Source organism: Primulina huaijiensis, chromosome 1 (assembly GCF_012295235.1).
Source record: "Primulina huaijiensis isolate GDHJ02 chromosome 1, ASM1229523v2, whole genome shotgun sequence".
NCBI classification, from domain to species: domain Eukaryota; kingdom Viridiplantae; phylum Streptophyta; class Magnoliopsida; order Lamiales; family Gesneriaceae; genus Primulina; species Primulina huaijiensis.
Genome location: NC_133306.1, coordinates 17,712,037 through 17,739,768, shown reverse-complemented (window position 1 = coordinate 17,739,768; position 27,732 = coordinate 17,712,037). Strand labels below are relative to the sequence as shown.

Here is a 27,732-nt window from a genome sequence, read left to right as displayed (position 1 = left end):
TTTAAAAACCCCTAGAAGTAAAATGGCAAAAAAAAAAAACTCGAAATTTCCAAGCGTTAAATCGCAAATTTTCAAAATTTAAGGGGTCACTTGGCAATTTTCGAAACTTAAGGGGCTAATTAGCAATTTACAAAAGTTCAAGGGGTTGAAATGATAATACGAGAACTAGAAGGGCCTAGATGATAGGAAAACTTTTGAAACTTTATGGCCTTAATCTAGAATTATCACCAGGACGAATATTGCTAGCGGGAATAGCTACTTACGCTTTGCTAGATTCCGGAGCTACGCATTCTTTCATATCTGAATCCTTCATGAAGAAATTGAGAATCTTACCAGTGGACGTAGAGTTGGGATTCCGAGTTACAATGCCTTCTGGTGAACATATGGTCTCTAGTCGCATGCTTAAGGATGTGGAACTTAAATTGCAAAAGAATATTATACGAGCGGACCTTATAGTATTACCAATTCGCGAGTTCGACATTATTTTAAGAATTTTCTTGATGTATTTCTCGACGATATTTCCGGCATCCCACCCGAGAGAGAGAAGGAATTTGCTATTGAATTGATGCACGGTATCGTGCCGATCTCTAAGACACCATATCGCTTACCACCTGCTGAAATGAAAGAATTAAAAAATCAAATTCAAGATCTACTAGACAAAAGATTTATTCGTCCTAGTTTTTCTCCATGGGGCACACCACTACTATTTGTGAAGAAAAAAGATGGGAGCATGAGACTGTGCATCGATTATAGAGAGCTAAATAGAGTGACAGTAAAGAATAAGTATCCATTACCCCGAATCGAAGATTTGTTTGATCAATTGCAAGGAGCTTCGGTATTTTCAAATATAGATTTACGGTCTTGATATCACCAGTTGAGAGTAAAAGAGACGGATGTGCATAAGACAGCTTTCAGAACGTGTTATGGGTATTATGAGTTTTTAGTGATGCTTTCTGGATTGACTAATGCTTCGACAATCTTCATGGATCTCATGAATCTCGTATTTCAGTCGTACCTTGATCAGTTTATTATTGTTTTCATCGATGACATTTTGATATGTTCCAAGAGCCGAGAGGTGCATGAGCATCACTTGAAGACGACCTTGTAAGTTTTACGAGATCGAAAATTATATGCAAAGTTCAGCAAGCGCGAATTTTTGTTAGAGAGGGTGGCATTCTTAGGCCACATCGTGTCAAAAGAGGGAGTAGAGGTCGACTCATCTAAGGTCGAGTCAGTCAAGCAGTGGCTAGTTCCTAAAAGTGTGATGGAAATCCATAGTTTCTTCGGTCTGGCTAGCTAATATCATCAGTTCATCAAGCGTTTTTCGTCTATTGCAGTACCCTTGACATCTTTGACGAAGAAGAATACGAAATTTATTTGGGGACTGGAATGTCAAAATAGCTTTGATCGGTTGAAGCAAGCACTCACTACCGCGCTAGTTCTAGCGATGCCGACAGAACAAAGGGAATATGTGGTGTACACCGATGCTTCGAAGCTAGGATTGGGCACAGTTCTTATGCAGCAGCATGAGCGAGTCATAGCGTATGTAGCTAGACAGCTGAAAGTACATGAAAAGAATTATCCAACGCATGATCTTGAGCTTGCAGCAGTCGTATTCGCATTGAAAATTTGGAGGCACTACCTGTATGTTGAGAGATGCAAGATCTTTACGGACCAAAAATCTGGTGGAAGTATGTACACCCTCAGGGATGAACATGATCTTCAAACCAGATTTACTTCTTTGGCAAGAAAAATTGAGGCGAATTGAAAAAGAATGCTCAATTAAAATATGTTCAGTAAATTGTGTGTCACATTTGTGATACAAATGATCATTGTACAAAAGATTGTCTCACTTTGTCCTCTTTTAAAGAATGTCTCCATGAACAATCTAATGTTTTGAACAATTTCAAAATGCCAAATTTTGAACCATTTTCTCAAAGTTACAATCCAGGTTGGCGAAATCATCCAAATTTTAGTTGGAAAAATGATAATGTTGCACAATTTTCACAACCACATTTTCAAAATCAACAAAATTTTCAAACTTATGCATCTTATGTTCCTCCACCTAAAAGAAACTCGAAAGATATATTAAATACTTTCATTGCAAAGCAATAGTCTATCAATATCAAACTGCTCAAACCATGACAAATTTGAAAGATACTCTTGCTAAATTTGCATCTGCACTTAATGTTCATGAAAAAGGTAAATTTCTTTCACAACCACTGCCTAATCCCAAGGATCATCATTCACAAACTGGAACTTCTGGAACTCAACTGATGGATCAGGTAAAATCTGTTATTACCCTTCGCAGTGGTAAGATTGTGGAAAAATCCATTCTTGAACCTTGTGAAAATGATGATAAATCAACTCCAAAGGGTAAGGAAGTGGAACCCATAACTTGCGAAGAGGAGGATCAACAGACAGTGTCACCACCATTCCCTCATGCATTGAAAAATACAAAAAAATCAAATTTGAATTCTGATATATATGATATTTTTAAACAAATAAAAGTTAATATTCCTTTATTAGATGAAATAAAACAGGTACCATCATATGCCAAATTTTTGAAAGACTTGTGCACTGTGAAAAGAAAATTTAATGTGAAAAAGAAAGCATTTTTAGCCGAACAAGTAAGTGCAGTCATTCAAAATAAAAATACTTTGAAACACAAAGACCCTGGTTGTCCTACTATTTCATGTATTATTGGAGAACGAAAGATTAAAAAAGCCTTGCTTGATCTTGGAGCTAGTGTGAATTTACTTCCATATTCGATTTATCTAGAACTCAATCTAAGCGAGTTAAAACCTATTTTGGTAACACTTTTACTTGATGATTGATCTGTTAAAGTGCCAAGAGGTATGGTAGAAGACGTGTTGGTCCAAGTTGATAACTTTGTATATTCTGTCGATTTTATAGTTTTAGATACACAACCTATAGAATCTTGTAATGCAATTCTTGTAATTTTGGGTCTTCCATTTTTAGAAACTTCTAATGCTCTAATAAATTGCAGGAATGGAATAATGAAGTTGTCATTTGGTAACATGACCTTGGAGTTTAATGTTTTTAATCTTTGTAAGCAACCACATGAAAAAGGAGATGAAAGTGAAGATGAAAATCTTATTGAAACTCTTGTGGAAGAAAACATTCAAGAAGGGAGTACTCATGACCAATTAAATATTTGTTCAATTGATACTGTTAAAGAAAATATTGAATTTAATGATTTTATCAGGTATCACTCGTTACTAGGATCAAAGAAAGAATTTGAGGCAAAATATGAGAACAAAGATGAACCACCCATATTGGAGTTAAAACCCTTGCCAGAAGAATTGAAGTATGCATTTCTTGGAGAAGATGAAACATATCTCGTGCTAATTTCTTCCAAACAAGCAAGTGATCAAGAAGTTAAATTAGTTGACATGCTTAAAAGACATAAAAATACAATTGGTTGGACACTAAAAGATCTCAAGGGCATTAATCCACTAATTTGCACTCACAAAATTCACTTAGAAGAAAATATTAAAACATCTCAACAACCACAAAGGACATTAAATCCACACATGAAAGATGTTGTGAAAACTAAAGTTCTCAAACTACTTGATGTTGGGATTATCTACCCTATTTCTGATAATAAGTGGGTAAGCCCAACACAAGTAGTTCCAAAAAAATCTGGCGTCACAGTGATAAAAAATGTAAAAGGTGAATTGTTAGCAAAGTCGAGTCTCATCTAGTTGGCGGATGTGTATTGATTATAAAAAATTAAATGACGCAACTACAAAAGATCATTTTCCATTACCATTTTTGGATCAAATTTTAGAAAGAGTAGTAGGTCATCCCTACTACTGCTTTCTTGATGGATATTCAGGCTATTATCAAATTCTCATTGCACTCGAAGATCAACATAAAACTACATTCACATGTCTTTTTGGAACTTTTGCATTCAGAAGGATGCCATTTGGTTTATGCAATGCCCCATCAACATTTCAAAGATGCATGCTAAGTATTTTTAGCGACATGGTTGAAAATTGTTTGGAGATTTTCATGGATGATTTAACTGTTTTTGGGAATACGTTTGATAATTGTCTTGAAAATTTAGAAAAATTTTAAATTGCGAGGAAAAAGGTCTTATTTTAAATTGGGAAAAATGTCAAGTATTGTCCAGATCAAATTTTTATTGCGATGATCCGTATCTGTTCAAGTATTGTCCAGATCAAATTTTTAATCCGTATCTGTTCAAGTATCTGTTTAAATGAGGTAAAAACTTTTATTGCGATGATCCGTATCTGTTCAAGTATTGTCCAGATCAAATTTTTCGACGTTGCATACCCGACAATGAGGTAAGTAGTGTCATTAAATTTTGTCATTTTGAAGCATGCGGATGACATTTTTCTTCAAAGAAAACAGTTGCAAAAATCTTACAGTGTGGATTTTATTGGCCCACTTTATTTAAAGACACCCACGAAATCTGTAATATCTGTGAAATTTGTCAAAAATTGGGTGCGATTTCAAAAAAAAAAACATGATGCCTTCGAATCCTATCATTGAAATTGAAATCTATGACTGTTGGGGAATTGATTTTATGGGACCTTTTCCACCATCGTTTGGATACTTATATATTTTAGTTGCAGTTGTTTATGTTTCCAAATAGATAGAGGCAATTCCAAGTCGAACAAATGATCATAAAATCGTCATCAAATTTTTGAAAGAAAATATTTTTTGTAGATTTGGAATTCCTCGAGCTATGATAGGTGATGGAGGAACTCACTTTTTTAATAAACCATTTGCTTCATTAATGAAAAAATATAGTATTACTCACAAAGTAACTACTCCTTATCATCCTCAAACAAATGGACAAGTGAATTAGTTAATAGGGAGATAAAGCAAATTTTGAAAAAAACTGTTAACCTAAATAGAAAAGACTGGTCTCTGCGACTTAACGATGCACTATGGATATATCAAACAACTTTTAAAAATCATTGAATATGTCTCCTTATAGGTTGGTTTACGGAAAAATTGTCATTTGCCTGTCGAATTGGAACATAAAAATTATTGGGCGATCAAAACTTTTAATTCAAGCATGGATGATGCCAACAAATTGCAACTTAATGAACTTGATGAACTCAGAAATGACGCGTATAGGAATTCAAGGATTTATAAAGTAAAAATCAAATCATTTCATGATAGAACAATTCTTAGAAAATCATTTGAGATTGGTAAACAAGTTTTACTTTATAATTCTCGACTTCACATATTCCCAGGAAAATTACGATCAAGATGGACAGGCCTATATGTTGTAAAACATGTGTATTCTTATGGAGCTGTGAACATTGAAAATCCATACCATGGTGATGTTTTTAAAGTAAATGGATATAGGCTTAAACCATTTTTAAAAAATGAAATCTTTCAAGAAAAGTCTATTTCTCTTTCCGATCCTTGAGTTTTTGTGTTGCATTTAATTTTTTTTGTTTTTATTTGAGGTTTCCTTAATCTTTTTATTTTCTCGGTTAAATGGCGGATAACGGTACTCCGTAACTCTAATAGTTGGTTAAATCAGTTTCCCACAATTGCTGATACAAGAAAAAAAAATCATTTTTTTCTTTTCAAAATGGATGAAATTCTCTCAAAAATTTGTAAATATTTTCCCTCTGTTTTTAAAAATGTTCTAAAACAAATTTATGTAAGTAGATGTGAAATATTGAGATTGCTAATGCAAAAAAGAATTCCAGAAGATATTCATCTTGTAATAGAAGCTAAGGTCCGATTAGGAGGAGAAGTTTCACAATCATTGCTCATTCGGTATTTTCCTGGATTAGGAAAAAACACTTATGCGAAAAAACGAAGGGCCAATACGTTAGGGGTTTGTCATAACTGTGCAAAATAGACTTGTGATAAACGATGCAGATATTTGGGATATGTATCCAATAACAGAGAAGATAAAATTGGTTTCATTAAGAATGGGCTGAGTAAGGAGTCTTTAGATAACATCTTATCGACTCTTGAGACGCATTCTAGTGAACACGTGCATATTGAAATTCTTTGTTTATGGAAACAATTCCAAGATCAGTGTCACCATAATAGTCTTGGGAATCCGACTAAAAAAGACCATGTTTGCCAATTTATAAGAAAATTGGATGGGAAGCATATCCTCTACTCATAGAAGGCATTGAAGCCGTTTCTGGACGTAAAACCAGAGGAAAATTTTGAGCCACAATCACACTACTGTCTATATGCATGTGTGTCATTATTGTTTTTACTGTTTATTTTGCTTACAGCTGTGACCCATAGTTTTGTCATGATAACATATTACCCCTATAAAAATCTCTCATCTTTCTCTCTATTTTCGCAGACCAAAAAGAAAGTAAAAACATGGCTGGATCTTCTGCACAAACATTGAAAAGTGTTTGTGTATTTTGTGGGTCGAGTACTGAAAAAATGAAGTGTTTGAAAAAGAAGCGAATAATCTTGGAAAGATATTGGCTGAGAGAAAAATTCACTTGGTATATGGGGGAGGTAATATTAGGTTAATGGGATCTGTTTCAACATCTGCTCATCTTGGAGGTAGTCAGGTTTTGGGTATTATTCCTATAGCCTTAGCTGAAGGAAATATAACAGGTGTTACGATTGGGGAGGAATTAAAAGTTTCTTCTATATATAAAAGAATCACCAAAATGATTGAAAATTCTGATGCTTTTATCGCACTACCAGGTGGTTTTGGTACATTAGAAGAAATTTTTCACATTGTTTATTGGGCACAACTTAATATCCATGATAAACCTGTGAGCTTGTTAAATATCAATAATTATTATGACTGTTTGTTGACATTTCTTGATAAAGTTGTGGAACAGAATTTTATTTCAGAAAATTCACGACGGATGCTCATCTCTGCTTCGTCTGCCGACCAATTAATTGATGATTTGGAAGCTTTTGTTCATAAGCCTGATCTGATGATAACAAAGATCAATTGGTCGCAATCAAGCATTAGGAAAAGAAAGTTGGATCATTGATTCAAAAGTCGTGGATTGGTTTGTGTTTGTCTCAGTCTGTTATCTTCAATTAAATTCAAGGTGATATCTCTTTCATTATGTACTCTTTATTAGTAGTTAGTTTTATATTAGGGACAATGTCATATTCTGATTGGGGGGAGAACAAACTTAAAATTTTTTTAAAAAAATATATTATTTTAAAATAAAACTGTTTCTATTGTTTGTATCTTATTAATTTTTGCAAAAATATCATACATTACATGTTTGAAAGGTTTAAATTAGAAAATGTATTAATCTATCTAAGGATGTTTAAATTTTTATTTGAAAAACAGTCAATTTTAATACTCTGATCACTATAAAAATATGATTTATGGAATTTTTTTGAGTGATTAACCATTGTGATAAGATCAGATATTAAAGTACAGCTCAAGATATACCTTATAAGAGTGCCTAAAATTTTAAACTCACACATATTTTGTGAGTGAGTGGAGAGGACTAAGAAAACAGCTTTCGAGCCTTTATTGATCATTAGAGAGGCTATATATTGTTTAGATCTTGAGTTCTTATTTTGAAAAAATAGATATTTCCTGAAAAAAAAAAAGAGGAAAAGAAAAAAGATTTTGAAGATCTATGTAATTTTAAAGTTATATGCTACGATTCAATTATCTCTAATAAAAAAAGAAAAAAAGAAAGAAAAAATAGAAATAAAAAATAGAAAAAGAGAAATATATTGTACAAATTAAATAAATATGTGGTCAAGGAGTATAAACTTAGTCTGATTCCATGATGTTATGAAAAAAAGATCAGGAAATATATATNCCCATGAATTGAAACATTTATTAACCAGTGAGAATATGGAGTTGAGACTCTTACTAGGAATTTTTAAAGGACATATACATTTAATTACCTGAAAATAAGCTTTAAATTGATCAGTTCAGATTATTTCATAAATTATAATAATGATCTTGATATAACTTTGACAGTTTTCAACTTTAATTTAAACACTTGGATAGTTCTGATTACATTTCTATTTAAATTAATCAATATATTTTATATTGCTATTAACGCTTAAATTGCTAGGGACTAGCAATAAGCTGGTTGGGGGGTGATAAACATAAAAAATTGTACATTAATTAAATGTTTTATAATATAAATTTATAGTTTTTGTTTTATTAAATTTTTAAATATTATATGTTTTATAATAAATTGTAAAAAATATTAGTTGTTGTTCAATTATAAGTTTTTACTATTTTTACAGGTTCGATAAAACAAGAATAACCTTGGCATTGCAAATGGGATTAAGATGACTCTTGGACCTGTAGAAAATTGATGATAATATCTACAATATTGGAGACAATCATTAGATAAAAATCCTCTCACAATTGGGATCAAATTAAGCAACAAATAAAGTTACCAAAGGAGTGGCAGTTTTACCATGCTCTAGCATTTTGACTATATCTCTCAAATTACTTAGTCAAATGGTAAAAAAAATACCACAATTCAAACAACTCAATTATCTACATGTTTTGTTTTATGTGAAAAAGAAAATTTGTATGGAAATATTTTCAAAAGTGACGTGTATGATGACATCATTTCTTGGAACACCAATGAAGGCTTGTGTGTAAAAAAATAATATTTTATTTGTGGTTGTCTCCCCAAATTTGGCTATAAATAGGGGTGCATTGTAATGTATGGAGATATCCCTATTTTTATGAACAAACTCTTGAGTTCATAATATTTTTCTCTTTGTTTTTCTTTTATTTCTTCATTTAAATATAATTAGCATGTTAATTTCATATTCAAAGTTTTATACTTTGATTAATGAGTAGCTAACTTCCCAAAGTTGAGATAAAAAGGTGAAACTCTTGGTATGATAATAAGGTTATTAAAAGAGAATAATATATGTTTTATATTATTTAATCATTATTTATTGTCTATGTTATATTTATTTCTTTATGCATTATTATACCCTACTTATAAGTGAGAGTTTTGATTTATTGTTGCTATATGTTACACTAAATTCTTGGAATCATTTAAATGTTAGTTTTATATTACCAACCATTTAAAGTAGGAACATTGATTTAGTGTTTACAAATATATATATATATATAGCACAATAAATACTTGATCATATTTATTAGTCTTGGTATATATTATATACTTATAAGATAATAATATATAACATAATATAAATATGATTATTTAATATATTAGAACCATTTTATTAAGTGGATTTCAATAATGTTAACTTTATTAAAATACCAAGAGTGAATCTTCTAATCTCAACTACTTAAATTAAAATTTGAACAATTAAAAATTATCAACTAAAGATTCAAACAATTAAAAGGAAAAAAACAAAAGAAAACAAAAAGACATTGTAGTGGACTTGTAATTACCTTAGCTTCCATGTAGATACGATATTCGAACTCATCGAATTATACTACTTGTGGACAACCTGCTCTTGGGAGTGCAACAATTAAAATCGCATCAATTTTTAAGAATCTTCTTCTTTTGTATCATGTCATCCGTAGTTTCCAGTTCAACTTCAGAAGTCTCCGGCTCAACATCTGTCATGAGACACTGGCCTTTTCATCATCACTTCACTTGATGAGGTCTTTGAACTAGATTGTTCTGCATCTTAATCGGCTCATTTGTTTTTCTCTCCTAAGTAACAAGAACTCTTTGATGTTTATTCTTATTGAAAGATATTCTTTCATCTTTGGGTCTCAATATCTCAAATGGTTTTTTTTCTTTGGCAATTTACAGTCTGCAATGAAATGCTCTTGTTTCTCACATTTAAAGCAAGCTTGATTTTTCATCATCTTTGTCCTTTTACGATAAGAATTGAATTTGGACTGATTCTTTCTAAAAAATTTGCCAATTTTTTTAACAAATAAAGACATAACCACATTGAATATCTGAACAACAAATTTTCTGCTTGAGGCTTCTTTATTGAAGGTTTGAGTTGATTTTCTGATGGCCAGAGTTGTTGTGGGCTGAGCAGTGGATGGCTCCTCTTCTGTCCCGATCCTCATCTCAAACTCGTAAGCTTTCAAGTCAATAAACAAATCATGCGGCTCTAGTTTGTTGTGGTATTTGGATTCTCTCATGAACATTGTCTTTACATTCCATTCTTTGGGAAGTGCTCTTATTACCTTCAAAAAAATCTCACGGTTAGAACATTCTTTACCGAGAGATGTTAATTCAATACTGATATTGCTAAACCATTTATCAAACTCATTTAGAGTTTCGTTGGGCTTCATTTTGACATTTATCAAACTTCTTGATAGCAACAATTAATTTGTTCTCCTTGGTCTGATCATTTTTTCGTAAAGTTGTGTCAGTCTTGTAAATGATATCTTTTGCCACATTGTCAAGATTGGCCTTCTTACCATGAGTCGTCCACTCGAACCGGTGCTTCTCCACCATCTATGGAGCACCATCAGATACTTCTACGACTAGATTTTCTTTTAATATCTTCATTAGACTGTTTGTAATGACGTACTACATGTCTTCATCTTGATTCAATAAGTGTGTCTGTATACATAAATTTCCAGTCTTCATAATCTTATTTGGAAAACATAGTAATTTTTTAAACGGTCATTTGAAAGTAATTATCTGAGTTCAAGAAAACCATATTTGTCACAACTTGTTGGGATTGAAAATGTGTTTAGAGGAGGGTAAATAAACAATTTAAAATATTCTTTGAACTTATAAACCGTTTTTAACAATTTTTAAGATGTCTTGAACGGATAGCTTTACTGGACCAATTTAATATAGATTAATTGTGGAAACCGTCTCCGACTTGACTATTCATAAAGAACTTGCTGGCATTTTAATAAGAAACGGTCGGAAAACTTGAATATGAAAAAATGTGAAGTGCGTAGGTAAATGACACAAAGCTTTTATGGATTACAGAGATAAAACTTCTATGTCACATCTTCTTCTATTTAGGAAGGTTTCCACCAAAAAGCTTTGACTTAACGTCTTGTAACAGCCCACTTCAATTAGAACTTATCACACTTCCTAAACTGAAACTCTTCGTGATCATTTTAAGATGCATAGATGTTTAAGAATTCTCGGTTCACCAGACAGCACAACAAACAAACCAGAAGACCCAACAGTCAACTTGAAATTCTTGAATTGGTTGAGATAGCAAAAATTCTTAGAAGATCTGATGTAGATAGATGAGTGTATGCTTAGTTGAGCACCTTGAAATAAGAATTGTTATAAGTGCTCTAGTAATCTTGAAGAATACAAATGATAATATTTAATTTAGGATTTTGAAAACTTTCAGAATAACTGAGGTCTTCTCTTTGAAAGTATGGATATATGTAGGTGAAAATCTCAAACGGTCAGATTTTTTTCAACAATTTCTTGTACTATTTCCTGAAAAAATGGAAAAGTACTACTCAATTTCCGTACATATCATTAAATTCTCTTTAATGTTCTTGTCGTTTTTTTGACTTTAAGTTCATGCTTTTCAAAATTTGACAAACCATAAATCAAAGAGGTAACTTCTGCCACTTTGAAATTTTATTTTTACACCTTTCGTCCGAGGAGCTTGACGTTACAAAGTACTGTTTGAAATGCTATTTTCTGACCATTTGCAATATATTACAGCTTTAGAGGCTTGAACACGTGTACTGCAATAAATAATCGAATTGATCAGAAATAGTAAGCGATCTCTTGTAGTTGGAGTTCAGCGGTTGATTTCTTTTTACAGAACGACTTGAACTTCTAAACGACTTGAAAAGCCTACTTTGATCCAGCGGTCTGAAAAAACTTATTTACAAATAAAAAAGTAGCTGGATCTTAAATAGTTCGATATTGTTTATTTTATCAATGACCAAAACTTAAAGATAATAAAAATATTATATCACCATAGAAAACGAGATGAAATAATAGTGCAATATGATTCTGAATACCAATAAGAATAAGATATGAATATGATATGTCCATGTTATGTTTATCATAAGTTTTGAGCTATGTTTTGCATTCTACCTATTGCAAGTCCGAACACTTGATGTGAATTGTTATTGCGACATGATACTTTCAAATCTTCATGATTATATATATGTATATTTTGTTGTTTTGTATTCTGTCAACCTCCACTTGCTTAGTATTTCACAAAATACTCACTCATTAAACTCTCTCCATAGATGAGAAATAGTAAAAAGTCGAAGAGGAGCAATAATACTTTTGGAGATGGTGATGAAACCTCATTTGATCAAGATTTTTTTTCATCTATGTTATCATTTGTTTTCCACGTTGTACGCTTCCGTACTCTTTTGATTTTTATCGCATTGTAAAGACAATGATTTGGTCGCGATATAAACTAGATTTTGGAAATATTTGTACTACGAGAATTGTTGTTTTAAGTTTGTGTGATTATTAAACAATGATAGGTGTCAAACGTCTCTGTATCGGGGCGTGGCACATTATTTATTTGTACCCCCATCCAAAATTATGACAATAATATCAGATAGCATTATCCCAATGCTGACTTTTTTTTATGTCAAGTTGATTTGTTGAATAATTCAGTCTGAGATTGCTAAATTCGTAATCTCTCAATGTTTATAAATTTTTAGAACATTTTCCTTCAAGACTCAATACTTGGCTGCAGGATTCAGTTTATATTTTAAAAAAATATTAGGTGTATCACAAAACTTTTGGCAGTTGGAAAAGTGACAACTTGCATCTGTCATCTAATATTATTTTTACAAGTAAAATGATAAAAAAAAAATAAAAAAAATCAGTTAATGTTGTAAAGGGTGTATTAAAGCACTTAACATGATTAGGATTATAAAATCTTTTGATTTTGTAAGAAGTTGTCTGCCAGGTCTCATAATCATTACTAGTAAATAATAGCTTACATTTATCGAAAATTATAGTAAGTGGTAATTATATAACTCAAATTTTTTTAAACTATACAACAAATCAAGCATTATGTTTCGATCATTCTCTGAACATTAACGATTATTACTTCTCAAGAATTATCATCTCAATAATTGTATTTCTTGCAATACAAGAGAATCGAACATTTTAACATAGACTTTGATATCGATTGTATTATCGAACTTTTGTCGTTAGTCAAAAGTTATATCTAATAATACCGACATTTCAAATTTCATGTCAAGATCACTCTCCTACCAGAGACAATCTTTTGAATCAAAACTTCGTTACAAACAAAGTTCTAGGGAGTGTATTTAGTTGTAATCATGACCTGTATCGTACCAAAAGTCCAAAATTATATATTATTCAACGTATTCTTGTATTGAGAGTCATGTGTAAACCTTGAAACTTGAAATTTCCATATAATGTGCAAATATGAAAACGAAAATTTAATCAACGTGATTCGAATAATATATATCCTAAAAGATATTAAATCCAAAAATTTGATTGTATATAATAGAGTGAATCTGTAAAAAGCCATATTTCCGATAGACATAGGCACTGATATATAGCTGATTATAAGTTTTTTAATCTGCCAGGGATGTGATTCTAACAAGTAACATATCTCATATTAAATACAACAAAATGAGGCATTTCAGGACGTTCTTCCCTCACATAATAAAACAGCGTAAATTTTTATTAAGATCAGTATGCTATTATTGTAATTAATATGTGTCCGTCGGCAGCAAGATTTTTTTTTTAAAAAAAAAAACAAAAACAAAAAAGATGGGAATTAACAATAACTAATTCCAAAAGAAAAATGTAGTAAAATATATATACTTGTTCCAACAAATGTCAATACATCAAATTGCAACCATCGCCCCAAAATCCCATTTCATATTTTATATGGTGTTAGGGAAAATCCACATAACCACATAATGAATCATGTTAAATTATTAAGAATTCGACCGAAAATCTTAAGTGAAAGCGTATTTGAAGCCATAATCCTTAATTTCATTAGAACTAGTATTGATCTTTAAGATTTAAACGTTCTTATTTGGAGATTCATTTAGTTTTCTCTTCAAATATATTCCTATAATAGGGATAAAGAATTGCAAATGTGATAACACACGATCCGAGGACCATAACCATTATATAGATAAGGTCTATTATTATCTTTTGATATTTCTGTTTTATTCCATCATAAAAACAAAAATTATATTTTTGTCTCTGCACATTAAAAGCTCACAACCTATCAAATGCATTAAAGCTCATTAACCAAAACCTTAACCGATCACGTTAAGTTTTGAGTAGGTCTCTTGTGAGACGGTCTCACGAATTTTTATATTTGAGACGGGTCAACACTACCGATATTCACAATAAAAAATAATACTCTTAGCATAAAAAATTATACTTTTTCATGGATGACCCAAATAAGAGATCCGTCTCACAAAATACGATCCGTGATACCATCTCACACAAGTTTTTGTCTTAAGATTTAGATTTCACTTTTTAACATACAAGCCACGTCATATAGTAATTCATATGTAAGCCATATAACTGAAATTGACTCAAACATGGCCCATCCCTTTCATCTATAAATACACACTTGTACTTCTCATTTCTCCTCGCACCATCATTTCCATAAAACAATCCAAGCCTTATTATTTTCTACATATAAATATATTTTCACCACTTGATCATATATACATTAGAATTAGGACGGAGGATCTTTGATGGTATTCTAATCTGCACTTGGTAGGTATATAGGATGAAGGATCTGTAAAGCTCAGGAGGGATAGCGCCATCGTTTTATGATCGACCGTTAATGAATCACAGTGGTGCTATCCATCCTGAGTTTCATAGCTTCTTCTTTTTTAGTGTTCTTCGATCCGTAAATCAAAATTGTATCACTCAAAGATCGAGTGTGTCCAGTTCATCTTTGCATAAAGTAAGACATGCATACAATTTCATAGCTTCAATTCTTGCTGCTGCAGATCTCTAATACCTTTTTGTTGTCTAGATTTATGAGATTTTACTGGACTCAAACAAAAGCTAGCCAGTTAGAAGTAAGCTCTCCCAACTTCCATTTTTCGTCATTCTCAAGAGTCGATTTCAAGATCAAACTTCATACCAATCCTATCAAACGGTATTGATTGGTGCAGATCTTGTACTAGTTGGGCTTTTTCTGCATTTGAAGATGATTGTTTTCTTTCAACTTTAAATCTTTGAGTTCAAACAAATCTTGACCTTTTTCAAGCTTTTCTGTTTCCTTCTTGTTTTCAGTCCAATTATATTTCTTTTTTCTTAGTCAAAAACGGGCATGAGCAGCTCTCTCACCCTCTCTTTTCCATGAATACAAGTGTTTTTCCCTTTTTTTATTTGCATGGTTAAAAAGTATGGATTAAAATTGAAGTATTCTTTACTAGCTCACATAATGAATTTTTTTTACTAATATATCAACAATTATGATTAATTTTTGGGGGGAAAGTTTGGTTAATGATTATCAATATAACTAAAAATGTTTGGCCACCTTGATAATTAGGAGAAGACAATGTGAATGTGTAGCACTAGTGACTGGTGTTATTTCATTTGTGGTTCTCAGACATATCAACAAATTAATTATAACATAGTTTTCAACTTTTATAGATCATGGTATGTCTCCACTATGTTTTGTTTGTTTGTTTGTTTTTTTTTTTTTGTGTTCATGTTTTTCAAGTGCAACGGAAAAATACGTGTACAATTTCTAGAAAAACACATTTGTAGGTGTAACATCATTTTTTGTGTAAAACCAATAGAAATTCAAAAAAAAAAAAATTTCCTACGCTAGGACAATAAGGAGGAAGAAAGGAGATAACAGTTATAAATGCACATTAATTAATTGTACATCGCATCAGTAAAATGTATAATATAAACATGATAGATAAATATATAAATAACATAATTATATATGACTCATTTGAGTCAAACGTTGAATCAAACAATAATATATATATATATATATAATCAATTCATTTTCTTCTATATCATTCACACCAAATTTATACAAAAGAAACGTATATTCCATAATCTAACAGCTTATACATAGATATATGCTATCTGGATTTTACCTTGCTAACGTGACGTGCGACAATATTTATAGGCCATGTTTTGCAGTTCAGATTCTCAAACCCACCATATATATGGCCTTAGGGAAAAGGTCAAAAAAGTTTTCATTTATTTCTCTGGAAAATCAATGGGCATTCAAAGATCCAGAAATATGTAAGATCTAGTCAAATATTAGTTGCAGATTGCAATTGATGATGAATATTTAATGACTGGGATTTAGGGTTTTTATGATTTGACTGAATTGAGTTTGAATTTGTGGCAGCTTTTTGAACAAATAGTGGCGATGAATAAAAAATACCAAATGGATGTTGACTCCTCCTCCAATGTACTACCCTATGTCAAGTCTTCTAACTAATATTGTCCATTTACACATATTTTCTTTTTCTAATCTACTTCTTTCATTTATTTATTGTTATTTATTTTCGAATTCCTACCATAACTAGGCAGATAGTTAAAGCATGTAAAACGATATTTATTTTAATAATATTTTACAATTTTATCAAATTATGACATTTACTTTATCTTTATACTCATGCAAGCTGCATATATAAAATCATTGAATATATAATAGTTACCATGATATATATATCTCAACGTAAGATTATGAAACTCATTAGAAAGTGTATTATATATCTAAACAAATTCTTAGTCAAATAGCAGTCTAAAATAAGAATAAAAGTCGATTGTACGTGCTTAAAACTAGCATTTGTGATGTACGTCATGTTTCATTAGTAAGAGCATGTAGATGTACATTTTGATGATTCACTGAACAAAGCTCCAACATATTGTCCAAGTAGTTATCATTTATCGAGTGAAATAGTTTGCGGTTATTATTGTATACCATTAGTCATTTGACACTGGACAACGTAAATGGTCTACGTACTAGCATGCACTTTGATTCATTTACCGACTTCATTAGGGTCATCAAGTGGCGAGGTTGAGTGTAGTTTCGAAATACGTATGAGCAAATAGATTATAATCAGTTATTCACTGTTTGCCTATGGCTATGGGTGAAGAAATATTATGTGATATAATGAGTTAATATTGCGAGAAATCTCTAACCAGAGTAAGAAATGTGCATTTTGGAAAGAAGTTTTCTCAGTTGCACATACCATGTCACTATTAATAGTCAAATATACATCATATCGTTATCAAATTCATATGCAACTCTCGATATACCAATGATTGCAGATTCGATCGAGATATATGAGTTGAAGGGACCGTACTATAAGATAACCATAACTTAAGGCTCTTGCAGACACTATTAGTGATACCTAAGGGATCATGAGACGATGCTACTAGACGCTCTTACCACGATCCGATTAGTGTAATCAGAAATGAGTTCTGACATTCTTAATCAAGATGTTATTGAAAAGAATGAGGCTAATTAGAGTAAACTCGAATAAGAATAAATGTTATTCTGAATCACAAGAAATTGTGAATCATGGCTAGCTGTATCCCTTAACCATTGATGATCACACAAGTATCGGATTTTGTGTTCCCGTTGAGATAGTCAAAGCTCAAGGAGTTAAATTTGACAACTGTAGTTTGATGGAAATCAAACAGAATGCTTAGAAAGGAGTTTATAAGTTGATTCTATAGGATGAAACAAGTTGAAGTTAGCTTAACGGTTATTTAAGAATGAGAGTGAAACTGCTTGTTTTGGTGAAAGAGTTCACAGAACTAGCCGCTGTCAAAATGGTCAGTAGAAATTTTGATTTTGGAAATTTTTAATTTTCATTATATAAAAAATATTTGTATCTTTGTTACACCAGCACTGTCAGATCATAGATCGAAGTTATAACGAGTTCACTTATTTATTAAGTAACTTTGAAATTTACTAATTAAATAATAGTATTAGCAGTAGTGACTACTAATATATTCAAAATTCTCAAAAAATATTCTAAAGGGGTTATAATTAATTAACTAATAAGTTAATTGAGCTAATTAAATAATGATTATTTAATTTTTGTTTTTATATCTATGCATATAATATAATGTGCAAGTATAGATTATATATATANTATATATATCATGCATCATCAATATTTGATTAATACATGAAATAATAAACATAACAATTTTATATAATAAAAATAATGAATCCTAATGGGATTATGATTATAAATTTTATATATATCATGCATCATCAATATTTGATTAATACATGAAATAATAAACATAACAATTTTATATAATAAAAATAATGAATCCTAATGGGAGTATGATTATAAATTTTAATAGGGGAGAAACTCCTGATGTAATCGCGAATCAAGCTCTATAAATATTTTACCGAGGGTCATTAATAAAATTATATTTGCACACAAAAATTTGTTCACAAAAATTTTTATCCTTCTCCTCCCATGCACAATTTTCGGCCACTTGAGTTTTTCTACAAGAAAAATTCACAATTACTTCTACAGCCATCGTCGCCGCAAGATCTCTGAAATTACGGCGATTCAGTATCTACGCAAAGTTTTTTTAGGATCTCTAGTGCGATCTAGAAAGCAATCCAGTCTCCGATCGTGGACTTGATTATGCGATCAAAAGGGTGGAGATCCATTCGAATGCATATATAATAACGACCAACTCCGTTAATCCGGGACTCGTTTGAGGTCCAGTGTTATATACGCAAAGTAATAATTCTAAACACCTTATGGATATTTAAATTCATACGACGTCTAAAGAACGTTTCGAACGTCGAAACCACAAATTGTAAACTTCTGCTTTGCTTTGGTTGCAAGAAAACAATACTCTAACAGAAAATTGTTGAACAACATAAATTTCTCGTGTCTTATTTTTCATTATTTGCTCGCATATATAATTTTTTACAAGATGCATCACATCGAAGTTCAACACACGTATGTTTGTCTATATTACACAACGTATGGTTAGTTTGCACGAAATGCAAATGAGCATTTCAATATGGTAATGCATTGGCTAAAGTGTCAAAATAACCTAAAATTTATCAATCTTCAACAAGAAGGTGATTTTTTTGGGGGAAAAACTTCCAAATTAACAGCCCTCAAAATTTTAATTTCATTTGAAATTAAGGATGTTTAATCACACTTTCATTTCATAGTGTTAGGATAATGCGTTTAACTCTAGGCCAAAAATTGTTGCTGTTAGCTAAGACGTAACTTTATTTCATTATACTTGTGGCAGCAGAGTGCACCTACTTGGGTGTTAATGAGTCAGCTGTCAGGCCCATGAATCCGAGAGGTGTGTGTCTATCTTCTGGTGATATCTCATATATATTATAGATCAATCTTACCATTTTCCTACTGCATGCCATGTACCCAGCAAAGAAAGTATTACCCGTTAATATATGACGTCACTCTTTTATGGGCCATCTAGTCAACCAGATCAAGCGACGCAACGTCAGCATCTTGATGCACGAGAACTTTCCAAGAAGCCATTCATCTCAGTACTACTCTTACTAATGCACGCTTAACCCATCACATAATTTGAAAAAGAATAAAAGTTGAATGCTATTGAGTTTAAACACAAATATATAAAAATTTTAAGAAAAATGATTGATTTGTTTTATTTTTGAAAGTAGTAATGGTTTAGTATCAAATACTTTAGATCATGAATCGTACAACGATAAAATAAAAAATAAAAAAATTCAGAAAAATGTTGTATTTTTTGTGCGTGTTTTGTCTATACAGAAATGCATACCAAACATGATCGTCCGAAATTTTTAATCATGTACAATATATACTTTACACCTTAAATAAATACCAATTTGTAGTATCAAAATTTCAATTACTATTTTAGAGTTTGAATAAATTAAAATTTTAATCATATAAAATTTGAACTAAATTAAATTAAAATTCTATAGAAAAAATAATAATCTTATCTTCTTTACTACGTACACTTAAATAGTGTGACTTTTATGGATTAATATCGAACACTTTAAGCTAAAATATAACAAAATTGTACAAGGAGTTAAAAAAAATCAATTCAAGGAAAATATCATATTTTTGTGTCCATAGGCAAATACTGTTAGCCAAATATGCTAATAACAAACGAACTCGTAAAGATAAAACAATAATCGAAACAAGTGTGATGTCTACAGTATGAATATCGTGCAAAGGAAAACAAAACCAAATCGAGACCTGTAACGTGTACAGTTTCCTTAAAACAGATTCGTCCCCTTCAGTATGTGCTTTGAGGATCGTCTTGGACGTCTGTTTCCCATGATACAACGGAAAAACCAACAGTGACTTAGCATGAGACACTACTACGGCGAACTGCAAACATACCTTTACTTTATCACCGACGGAATTTCCCATGAATAGCTTTTCTCCATTCATAGATTCCTCAAGAGTAGCAAACATCTCCTTGTCGGAGCAAACATGGCGAGTGGCACCAGTGTCGATCCACCACTCCCTTGGGTTAGAACCCACCAAGTTAACCTCTGATATTACAGCACAGAGATTCATGTTCGAAACCTCCTGAGCAATGTTCTCTACCACATTCACCTCTCGGTTTCTATTCGGCTTCTTACACTCAGAGGCCTTGTGACCCATACCATCACAGTTGTAGCATTTCTCAGAAAACTTTTTCTTCGAAATGCCTCCTTTGGGTCTCAGGTTCAACCTTTTGGAGGAGGAAAATGTTCTCTTTTTCGAGCTTTGACCATGCTCGACAACATTTGCTTTAGCAGCGACAGGAGAAAACAATCGTCTTTCCGAACTCTTGTTATCTTCCTCGATACGAAGTCGAACAATGAGTTCTTCAACATTCATCTCCTTCCGCTTGTACTTCAAGTAATTTTTGAAATCCTTCCAAGCCGGTGGTAGCTTCTCAACAATAGCAGCCACTTGGAATGATTCGCTCAAAGCCATCCCCTCACCGTGAATCTCGTGAAGAATAACTTGGAGTTCATGAACTTGGCTGATAACCGGCTTTGAATCCACGATTTTAAAGTCCAGAAAGCGGCCAACAAGAAACTTTTTGGCCCCGGCATCATCGGTTTTGTACTTTCTGTCAAGGGATTCCCATACTTCTTTAGACGTTTTCTTTTTGCAAAACACGTTGTAGAGCGAATCGGCCAATCCGTTTAGTACATAGTTTAGGCATAAAAAATCAGAATGATTCCATGCCTCCACCGCACTAACAGATTCAACATCTCCCTCACCCTCTTGGTGCTTAGGAGCATCCTCAGAGAGTAATCTTTCCAGGTTCAACATCGTCAAGTAAAACAGCATCTTCTGCTACCACCTTTTAAAGTCCACACCAGTGAACTTCTTAGGTTTTTCACCATGACTGGCTGGGACAGCAACCGCAGCAGCACGTGGGGTAGCATGAGGGACAACCTGAGGCACAGTAGGGACAACATGACCAGTTTCCCTTTGCACACTGGTTTCAGTAGCCATATCTGAAACAAACTACGTAATGAGTAAAATCTATTTTAGGTTTGTTAGCCAAATATGCTAATAACAAACGAACTCGTAAAGATAAAGCAATAATCAAAACAAGTGTGATGTTTAAAGTATGAATATCGTGCAGAGGAAAACAAAACCAAACCGAGGCCTGTAGCATGTACAGTTTCCTTAAAACAGATTTGTCCCCTTCAGTATATGCTTTGAGGATCGTCTTTTTCCCAGGATACAACGGAAAAACCAGCAGTGACTTAGCATGAGACACTGCTACGGTGAATTGAAAACGTACCTTTACTTTATCACTGAGATTTAACGGAGTTCAAATGGAAAGATCACAATCTGAAATGCAAGAAAGTGCTTGAAAAAGATAAAATTTTCATGTGTATGAAATGATGAAATGAACCCACTATTTATAAGCCCCCAAAATGTACACCAAGAGTCGTGCAAGATTAATTAACTCAATTAATCTTCTCATTAACTCAAGAATATGAAAAGCCAAAAGTTTTCAACTAACTCGAGAATGTGGAGAGCCAAAAGACACTCCAACATTCATGAGACATAATTTTTATTTAAACTCTAAATTTGATTCAAATTTCCAACAAATACATGGATATTGAATATTTAAGTTGTATCGAAACACACAATTTTTTCAACGGAAAGCTAAATAATAACAAACCAATATTAACCAAGAGAAATATTCTTTGACATCATCATTTTCATATACATGAAAAGGGCATTAATTAATGTTCGTTCAAATGAATATTTAATTCATAGATTGACTTAAGTAGCAAATGAAAAGTAATATTATTCATGTCACATTAGTCCTTTGTCTCCACTTTTTTATAATATTATTTTATTTATCATTATCATATCATGATATTTAAATCGTTAAAATGGTTTTTTTTTCTTTTTGAATTATGAATTCACAATAATTGGATAGGGAACATGAAACGTCCACTACTCGTTTTTTTAAAAAGTACTAGAAATTTTTTTTCCTATCCTACAAGATTCGGCCAAAATAAAATAGATACATATATATATACTTTAAAATACCTTGCACCATTTTACAAATAAAACAACCAACTATATTTGAAAATCCAAAAGAAATAGTTTAAAAATATAAAAGCGTCAAATGTTTGCAAATCGTAACTTAGCAATAAAGCTAAATCTATCAACCTTTCAAAAATCACTCAAAAGCATAAATAAAAGTCGTAAAAATCTTTAACATAAACTTAAAATCATAAGTCATAATCAAATGCGAAAACTACTAGTCCCGCTAGTCCTCGGGTTATGTGTACCTTCAGTCCAGTTATATCAACCATCAAGACCTCCACTAGCATCAACATCATACTCACCTGCATCGATCACACCTAATGAGTCTAAAGACTCAACACACCATATTCTTGATAACAAATAATGCGTATAAATATCACATGCAACAGTGAAAATACTTTTATTTGAAATAACATTTCATAATTATGCATAAACTTAAACATTTTAATAAAATCATAAACATATTCATATTCATCATAAACATATACGTATTCTTTTTTCGTTGAATTCAGATCGTTAATTGTGACTTTCGTATTCGTATTGGGGGTCGATGGATCCATATACATGTAACCACAGTACTGGGTGACGGGGACATCATCGACACTGTCACCCGTCAACTAAGCCTTGGCATTATGTATTCACATATCATCGTATTCGTATTAATCATAATTACTTCACATCCTTCGACATTTCATATTTCCATTACTTTATAAAATCCATGCATATAAATATCAATTTTCTTTTAAACCAAGCATGCAACATATCTTTTAGCGTCAAAATTTTATCATAAAAATCCATAAATATTTAAAATAATCATTTTAACATATAAAACAACATTCAGAGCACTGTCATGACGTTTACCAATTTTTAGGTGTAAAATTATCGTTTTACCCCTAGACGTAAAATTTCACGATTTTTGACTTTTTCTTACTTTCATTGACTCTAGACCTTCTCAATTAATTATTTAAGCTTAAATTAAATTTTTCATAATTTTATTTATCTTAAATTCTAGGCTTTTTAATTATTATTTAATTATTAATTGACGAAGCGTTTAATTCTCGAATTAATTCAAACTTTAATATAAAATTCTCAAATTTTAAACATAGACTTTTTATATTTAATTTACCCTCGTGAATCGTGATTCGGCTCTCGTTGAACCACGATTCAAACCATAATCGTTTAAACCCTAATTCTCAAACCATATACGAAACCCTCAAGCCATCTTACGTTTTCCAGAAGCCATGCTCAAGCCACCCCGATCCAACCCTGACCAGACCTCTCATGTACCCTACCAAACCCTTAGAACCCCTAGGACTCGACTGTAACTCACCCGAAGCCCCTACACAGCAGCAAGTTTTGCGTTCGAGACCTCATGTGCACTAGGAATATACGTTCTACTGGCTAGGACTCTAACCACCGAGCCAGCCCCTGACCCAACCCTTCGTGAACCCTCTCAGGACCCTAGAGACCTAGCCGAGCCACAGCCCTGACCACCCTGGCCGAGCCACAGCCCCTGCGCACATCCGCCTCCCTCGATATGTCGTGGTTAAAGTCCTAGCTTGCTAGGACTCCTGCCCAGCCACTGTGCTCAAGTCCTAGCATGGCTATGACTCTTATCCTAACCCAACCATGTCTTAGCCCAGCCCTGGTCGTGCCCAAACCGAGCCATGCATGGTTTAACCCCTTAACCAATAACCTTAAACAAAAACTGTGCATCCATGGTTCCAGCTCGTTCCCAATTCATGAGTAGCCTATCAACGTGCATTCTAGGATCGGTAACTCGTGTAAAAACGTTCCATATACATTCTTTAATCATGGCAGCCCCTTCATGTAAGTAATTAACAAGTTTTGATGCAAAAACCATACTTTAAAACACATGTTTTGCATAAAAACGAAAATAATAAAAAGGATACTTGTTTTTCATGCAAATCATATCAAATACATATTTAGGGTGTGATAGATGAGAAAAAAAAGAATTATGGCGTGCCTTTGCGTATATAACGCACGAAATTCCGTTGACGATGCGAATAACGACGACGAGAAACTCTAGGCTCAAATTATCTTGCAAAAACCGAAGCCTCTTGTCTTGAAATTTTGTGTGCCGTGAGGGTTGCTAGGAGTCTTGTGAGGTTTGGGGTAGAGGGCATGTAGTTTTACATAGAAAAAGGTCGGGATTTGGGCTTTATTATTTGATAAATAAAAAGTGTGCAAGCTTGGGCCCATTAGTGAGCTATACTATGCCCAATAAGCCCAATTGTACATAAATAAAATATTTCGTTTAGGAAAGTTCGTGAAATTATTAGTCGAATTGTCAAAAAGTTCGTATTTTTGATGAAAATCGAATACCGGTAAAATTTACGCCTGGGCGTATAAAATCACCTCAAAATTCTTTATTTTAAAAAATAATAAAAAGCATCAACCTTAATTTAAATAATTAAAAACAATTATTTAATAAAAATATTTTCCATTTTTCGGCCATCGGTCTCCGTTGCTCGATCGCATCTCGAATAACCTTAAAAATACAGTTTTATGCATTTAAGTAGAAGCTACTTTAAAATCACCTAAACATATCACACATAATAATTTAAGCAATTAAAACAATTTAATTAGCTATTATTCATTTTTCCTAGATTTGCATGCAGTTCGATTACGTCGTCTTATTTTTTGACCTTACAATTCCTCCTCCCCCCCCCCCTTAAATAAAATCTCTTCATCGAAAATAGAACTTACCACGTCGTCTTGAGCCAATTATGGCCAACTTCCGGATCAAAGGTTGGGATTCGGTTCTTTTGGAGTAAATCATAGTGGTATTTAATACCACGTGGTTGAGGTTCTGGTGGTGTCTAGTTGGCATTTAGATTCATAAACCCTTGTAGTGCTGCGGTCACAATGGTTGCAATTGCCATCATGTCTTCTTGGCTAAGGTTAACCCATGATGGTGGAGGTTGAGATAAGTTCTCGCTTCATTTTCGTTGCGGTTGCCATAGCGTGGGTTACAATTGTTTTTTGGTGGTCTGCACGAATTTTCTATAGCCATAAAGTTTTCTATGTCTTCTGTCAAGTCTTCATATCACTATCTTCTACAATTACATCCATAGGCTCTTCTTCTTCCATTTTTTCCACGACGAGGTGCATATAGTTATTTTGTTCTTGCGGTCTATCCATAGCGCCATGAAGCTTGGCGATGTAACGTTCTTGTTTGCTAGCAAGGTCTTCGTGCTGATGACGAGAGCAGTTAGCAAGGTCCTTCTAAGTTTGAATCCTTTCTATCAACTCTCGGTTAAGGGTAACTAGTCATACCACGTGAGATGGGTTATGTGGGGTTAGGGCGAGATGGCTTTATGCTCGATCAAGATGATGGGTGAGATGTTGTATGTCAGTTTGAAGCAGGTCCTTAATCTCCGTGAGTTGTTTCTCTCTAGCGAGTTGAGTTTTTAGGGTTGCCATATCTCGGGTTTGGTTGTCAATGATAAGATGACACATGCGAAGTACGGCTTGAGCACGAGTACGAGGGGCAACCATCGCCTAGACAAATTGAATAAAAAGGCTTAGAATAATGGCAAATATCAAAGTTACTACATTAGTAAAATATTTGAAGCGAACAAAATATTTTTGTGAGATTTTCCAAAAAGGACAAGTTAAAAAATTTTCTCATAGATTGAGAGTGTTGAATAATTGACGAGATCGAGTTTTGAGATTTCTTTTCGAAGATATAAGTCATTCAAATGTGCTCACAATTGACAATAACTTGAATTTGGAAATCTAAACGATAAAAGCTGATTTTGATTTGTCGGAATGATTTGGACATGAAGGCATGCGACTTTTGCCAAAATCCAAGTGAGATTATGAACCTAGCAGCTCTGATACCATTTAAATGTCACAACCTAAGACCGAGCAATAGATGACATCTGACATTGTTTAACAATTTCAATGAAAACAATAAGCTTCGTAGCAAATAGCCAAAAATTAGTCTAATTCATAAAAGAACAATGTCTTTACATATGTAAAATACGAATTCAGAAGCAGTTCTTACAAAGAGAAGTGCGAAATGTGAAAGCGAATAAACTATAATCATGAAATCAAGGACTTGATCTTCATAACTCTGTATTTTTTCACCAGTTCCAAAATTAATCTTGTTCCATCTCTTCCACATGTTCTTCATTATTATCCAGGTAAGACGTAATGGGGTGAGAGTTTTGGAAATACTTGGCAAGTTGGGGCCAATCTAATACCAGAATAACAAGTTATACATATACATATCTTTAAATTGATCATTTTTCTGAGCAGATGTCGAAAACGAAACAGACTGAGTTCAGAACTTGTATCGATCAAATCATATCAAACATAACAAAATATTAACAAAACAAAGTCTTATCAAATCATAATTACATACTGAACACAGATCTTATAATAATGACCATGAGCTATCTTGATATTGGTCTCCCTCTAGGACCTTCTCCTGTAAATGAGCTCCCTCTAGGGTCTTTTCTCGCATCCGAGCTCCCTCTAGGGCCTTCTCCCATAGACAGACTCTCTTTGGGGCCTTTTCCCTCACAGTATTTCCCAATGCGCCATCATTCGAATCATATCAAACAAAACTTATCCCATTGGGACGAAACAAACGGATCGAACGGATCTAATCGAAACAAAATGGATAGAACAAATCAGATCGGAACAAAACTTAGCAAAAGATGCAAATGCGAAGCATATAATAATATAAACGATTCATAGCATAACATACAATATACAATCGAATTTTAACACATACATAAGCCTTTAAAACATATATAAGCTCACTTCAACTTTGTTCAACTGTACTATTCGAACTTAAACGATACTTAGGCAAACTTGGGTCGAACACGGGCAGCCTTTCGAGCGAACTTGAGCAGCACCTCGGTCAAGATTTGGGCAGAACCTTGTCACGGTTAGGGTAGCACTTGGACAATTCTACAATGACCTAATGCAGCCTTTCTTCTTTGCTTTAAGTGGCCGAAACTTGGAGGGATTTTGTGGAGGATTTTGGTGTGTCAATTCTCAACACATGATGTGGTATTTATAGATGAAAAAAATGGTAGGTCTCCCCCCAAATTATCCAAATTTGGCCTCCCAAATGCCCAAAAGTGATGGTCTAATTAGCCTCAATGTGGTCAAAGTTTATCAACCACCAAAAGTTATCTTGGTGCACCTAACGGTAATTTCTCACACAAAAAATTTGTTCAATATTTTAGCTCTTCGATTGGCTGTATTTTTTGGTTTATTTAGGACATGAAAAGAGAGATTCTTTGAGCTAAATTTTTGAGTTCATG

At 32.8% G+C, this 27,732-nt stretch overlaps 1 protein-coding gene and 1 pseudogene across 1 annotated transcript; one reads left to right on the top strand and one right to left on the bottom strand.

Annotated features, from left to right (window-relative positions):
• The first annotated feature begins 1,447 nt into the window (after window positions 1–1,447).
• LOC140971848 (uncharacterized) lies at window positions 1,448–3,000 on the top strand (annotated as a pseudogene).
• A 16,879-nt stretch (window positions 3,001–19,879) lies between these two features.
• On the bottom strand, window positions 19,880–21,367 carry LOC140971842 (uncharacterized). The gene is made up of 4 exons (XM_073434364.1): window positions 21,213–21,367; window positions 20,894–21,164; window positions 20,252–20,773; window positions 19,880–19,906 (listed from the first exon to the last, which is right to left on the bottom strand). Exons 1-4 carry the CDS (start codon window positions 21,365–21,367, stop codon window positions 19,880–19,882), a joined length of 975 nt encoding a protein of 324 aa, XP_073290465.1.
• Between the last annotated feature and the right edge of the window lie 6,365 nt (window positions 21,368–27,732).

Excerpts from the sequence above, each read along its gene's own strand:
- LOC140971842 (XM_073434364.1), bottom strand. The coding sequence starts at position 21,367 with ATGGCTACTGAAACCAGTGTGCAAAGGGAAACTGGTCATGTTGTCCCT. Across the intron at positions 21,165-21,212 it reads ACTGGTGTGGACTTTAAAAG|ATTACTCTCTGAGGATGCTC; the intron begins GTGGTAGCAGAA and ends GAACCTGGAAAG. Across the intron at positions 20,774-20,893 it reads AAATCGTGGATTCAAAGCCG|GATTTCAAAAATTACTTGAA; the intron begins GTTATCAGCCAA and ends CCGGCTTGGAAG.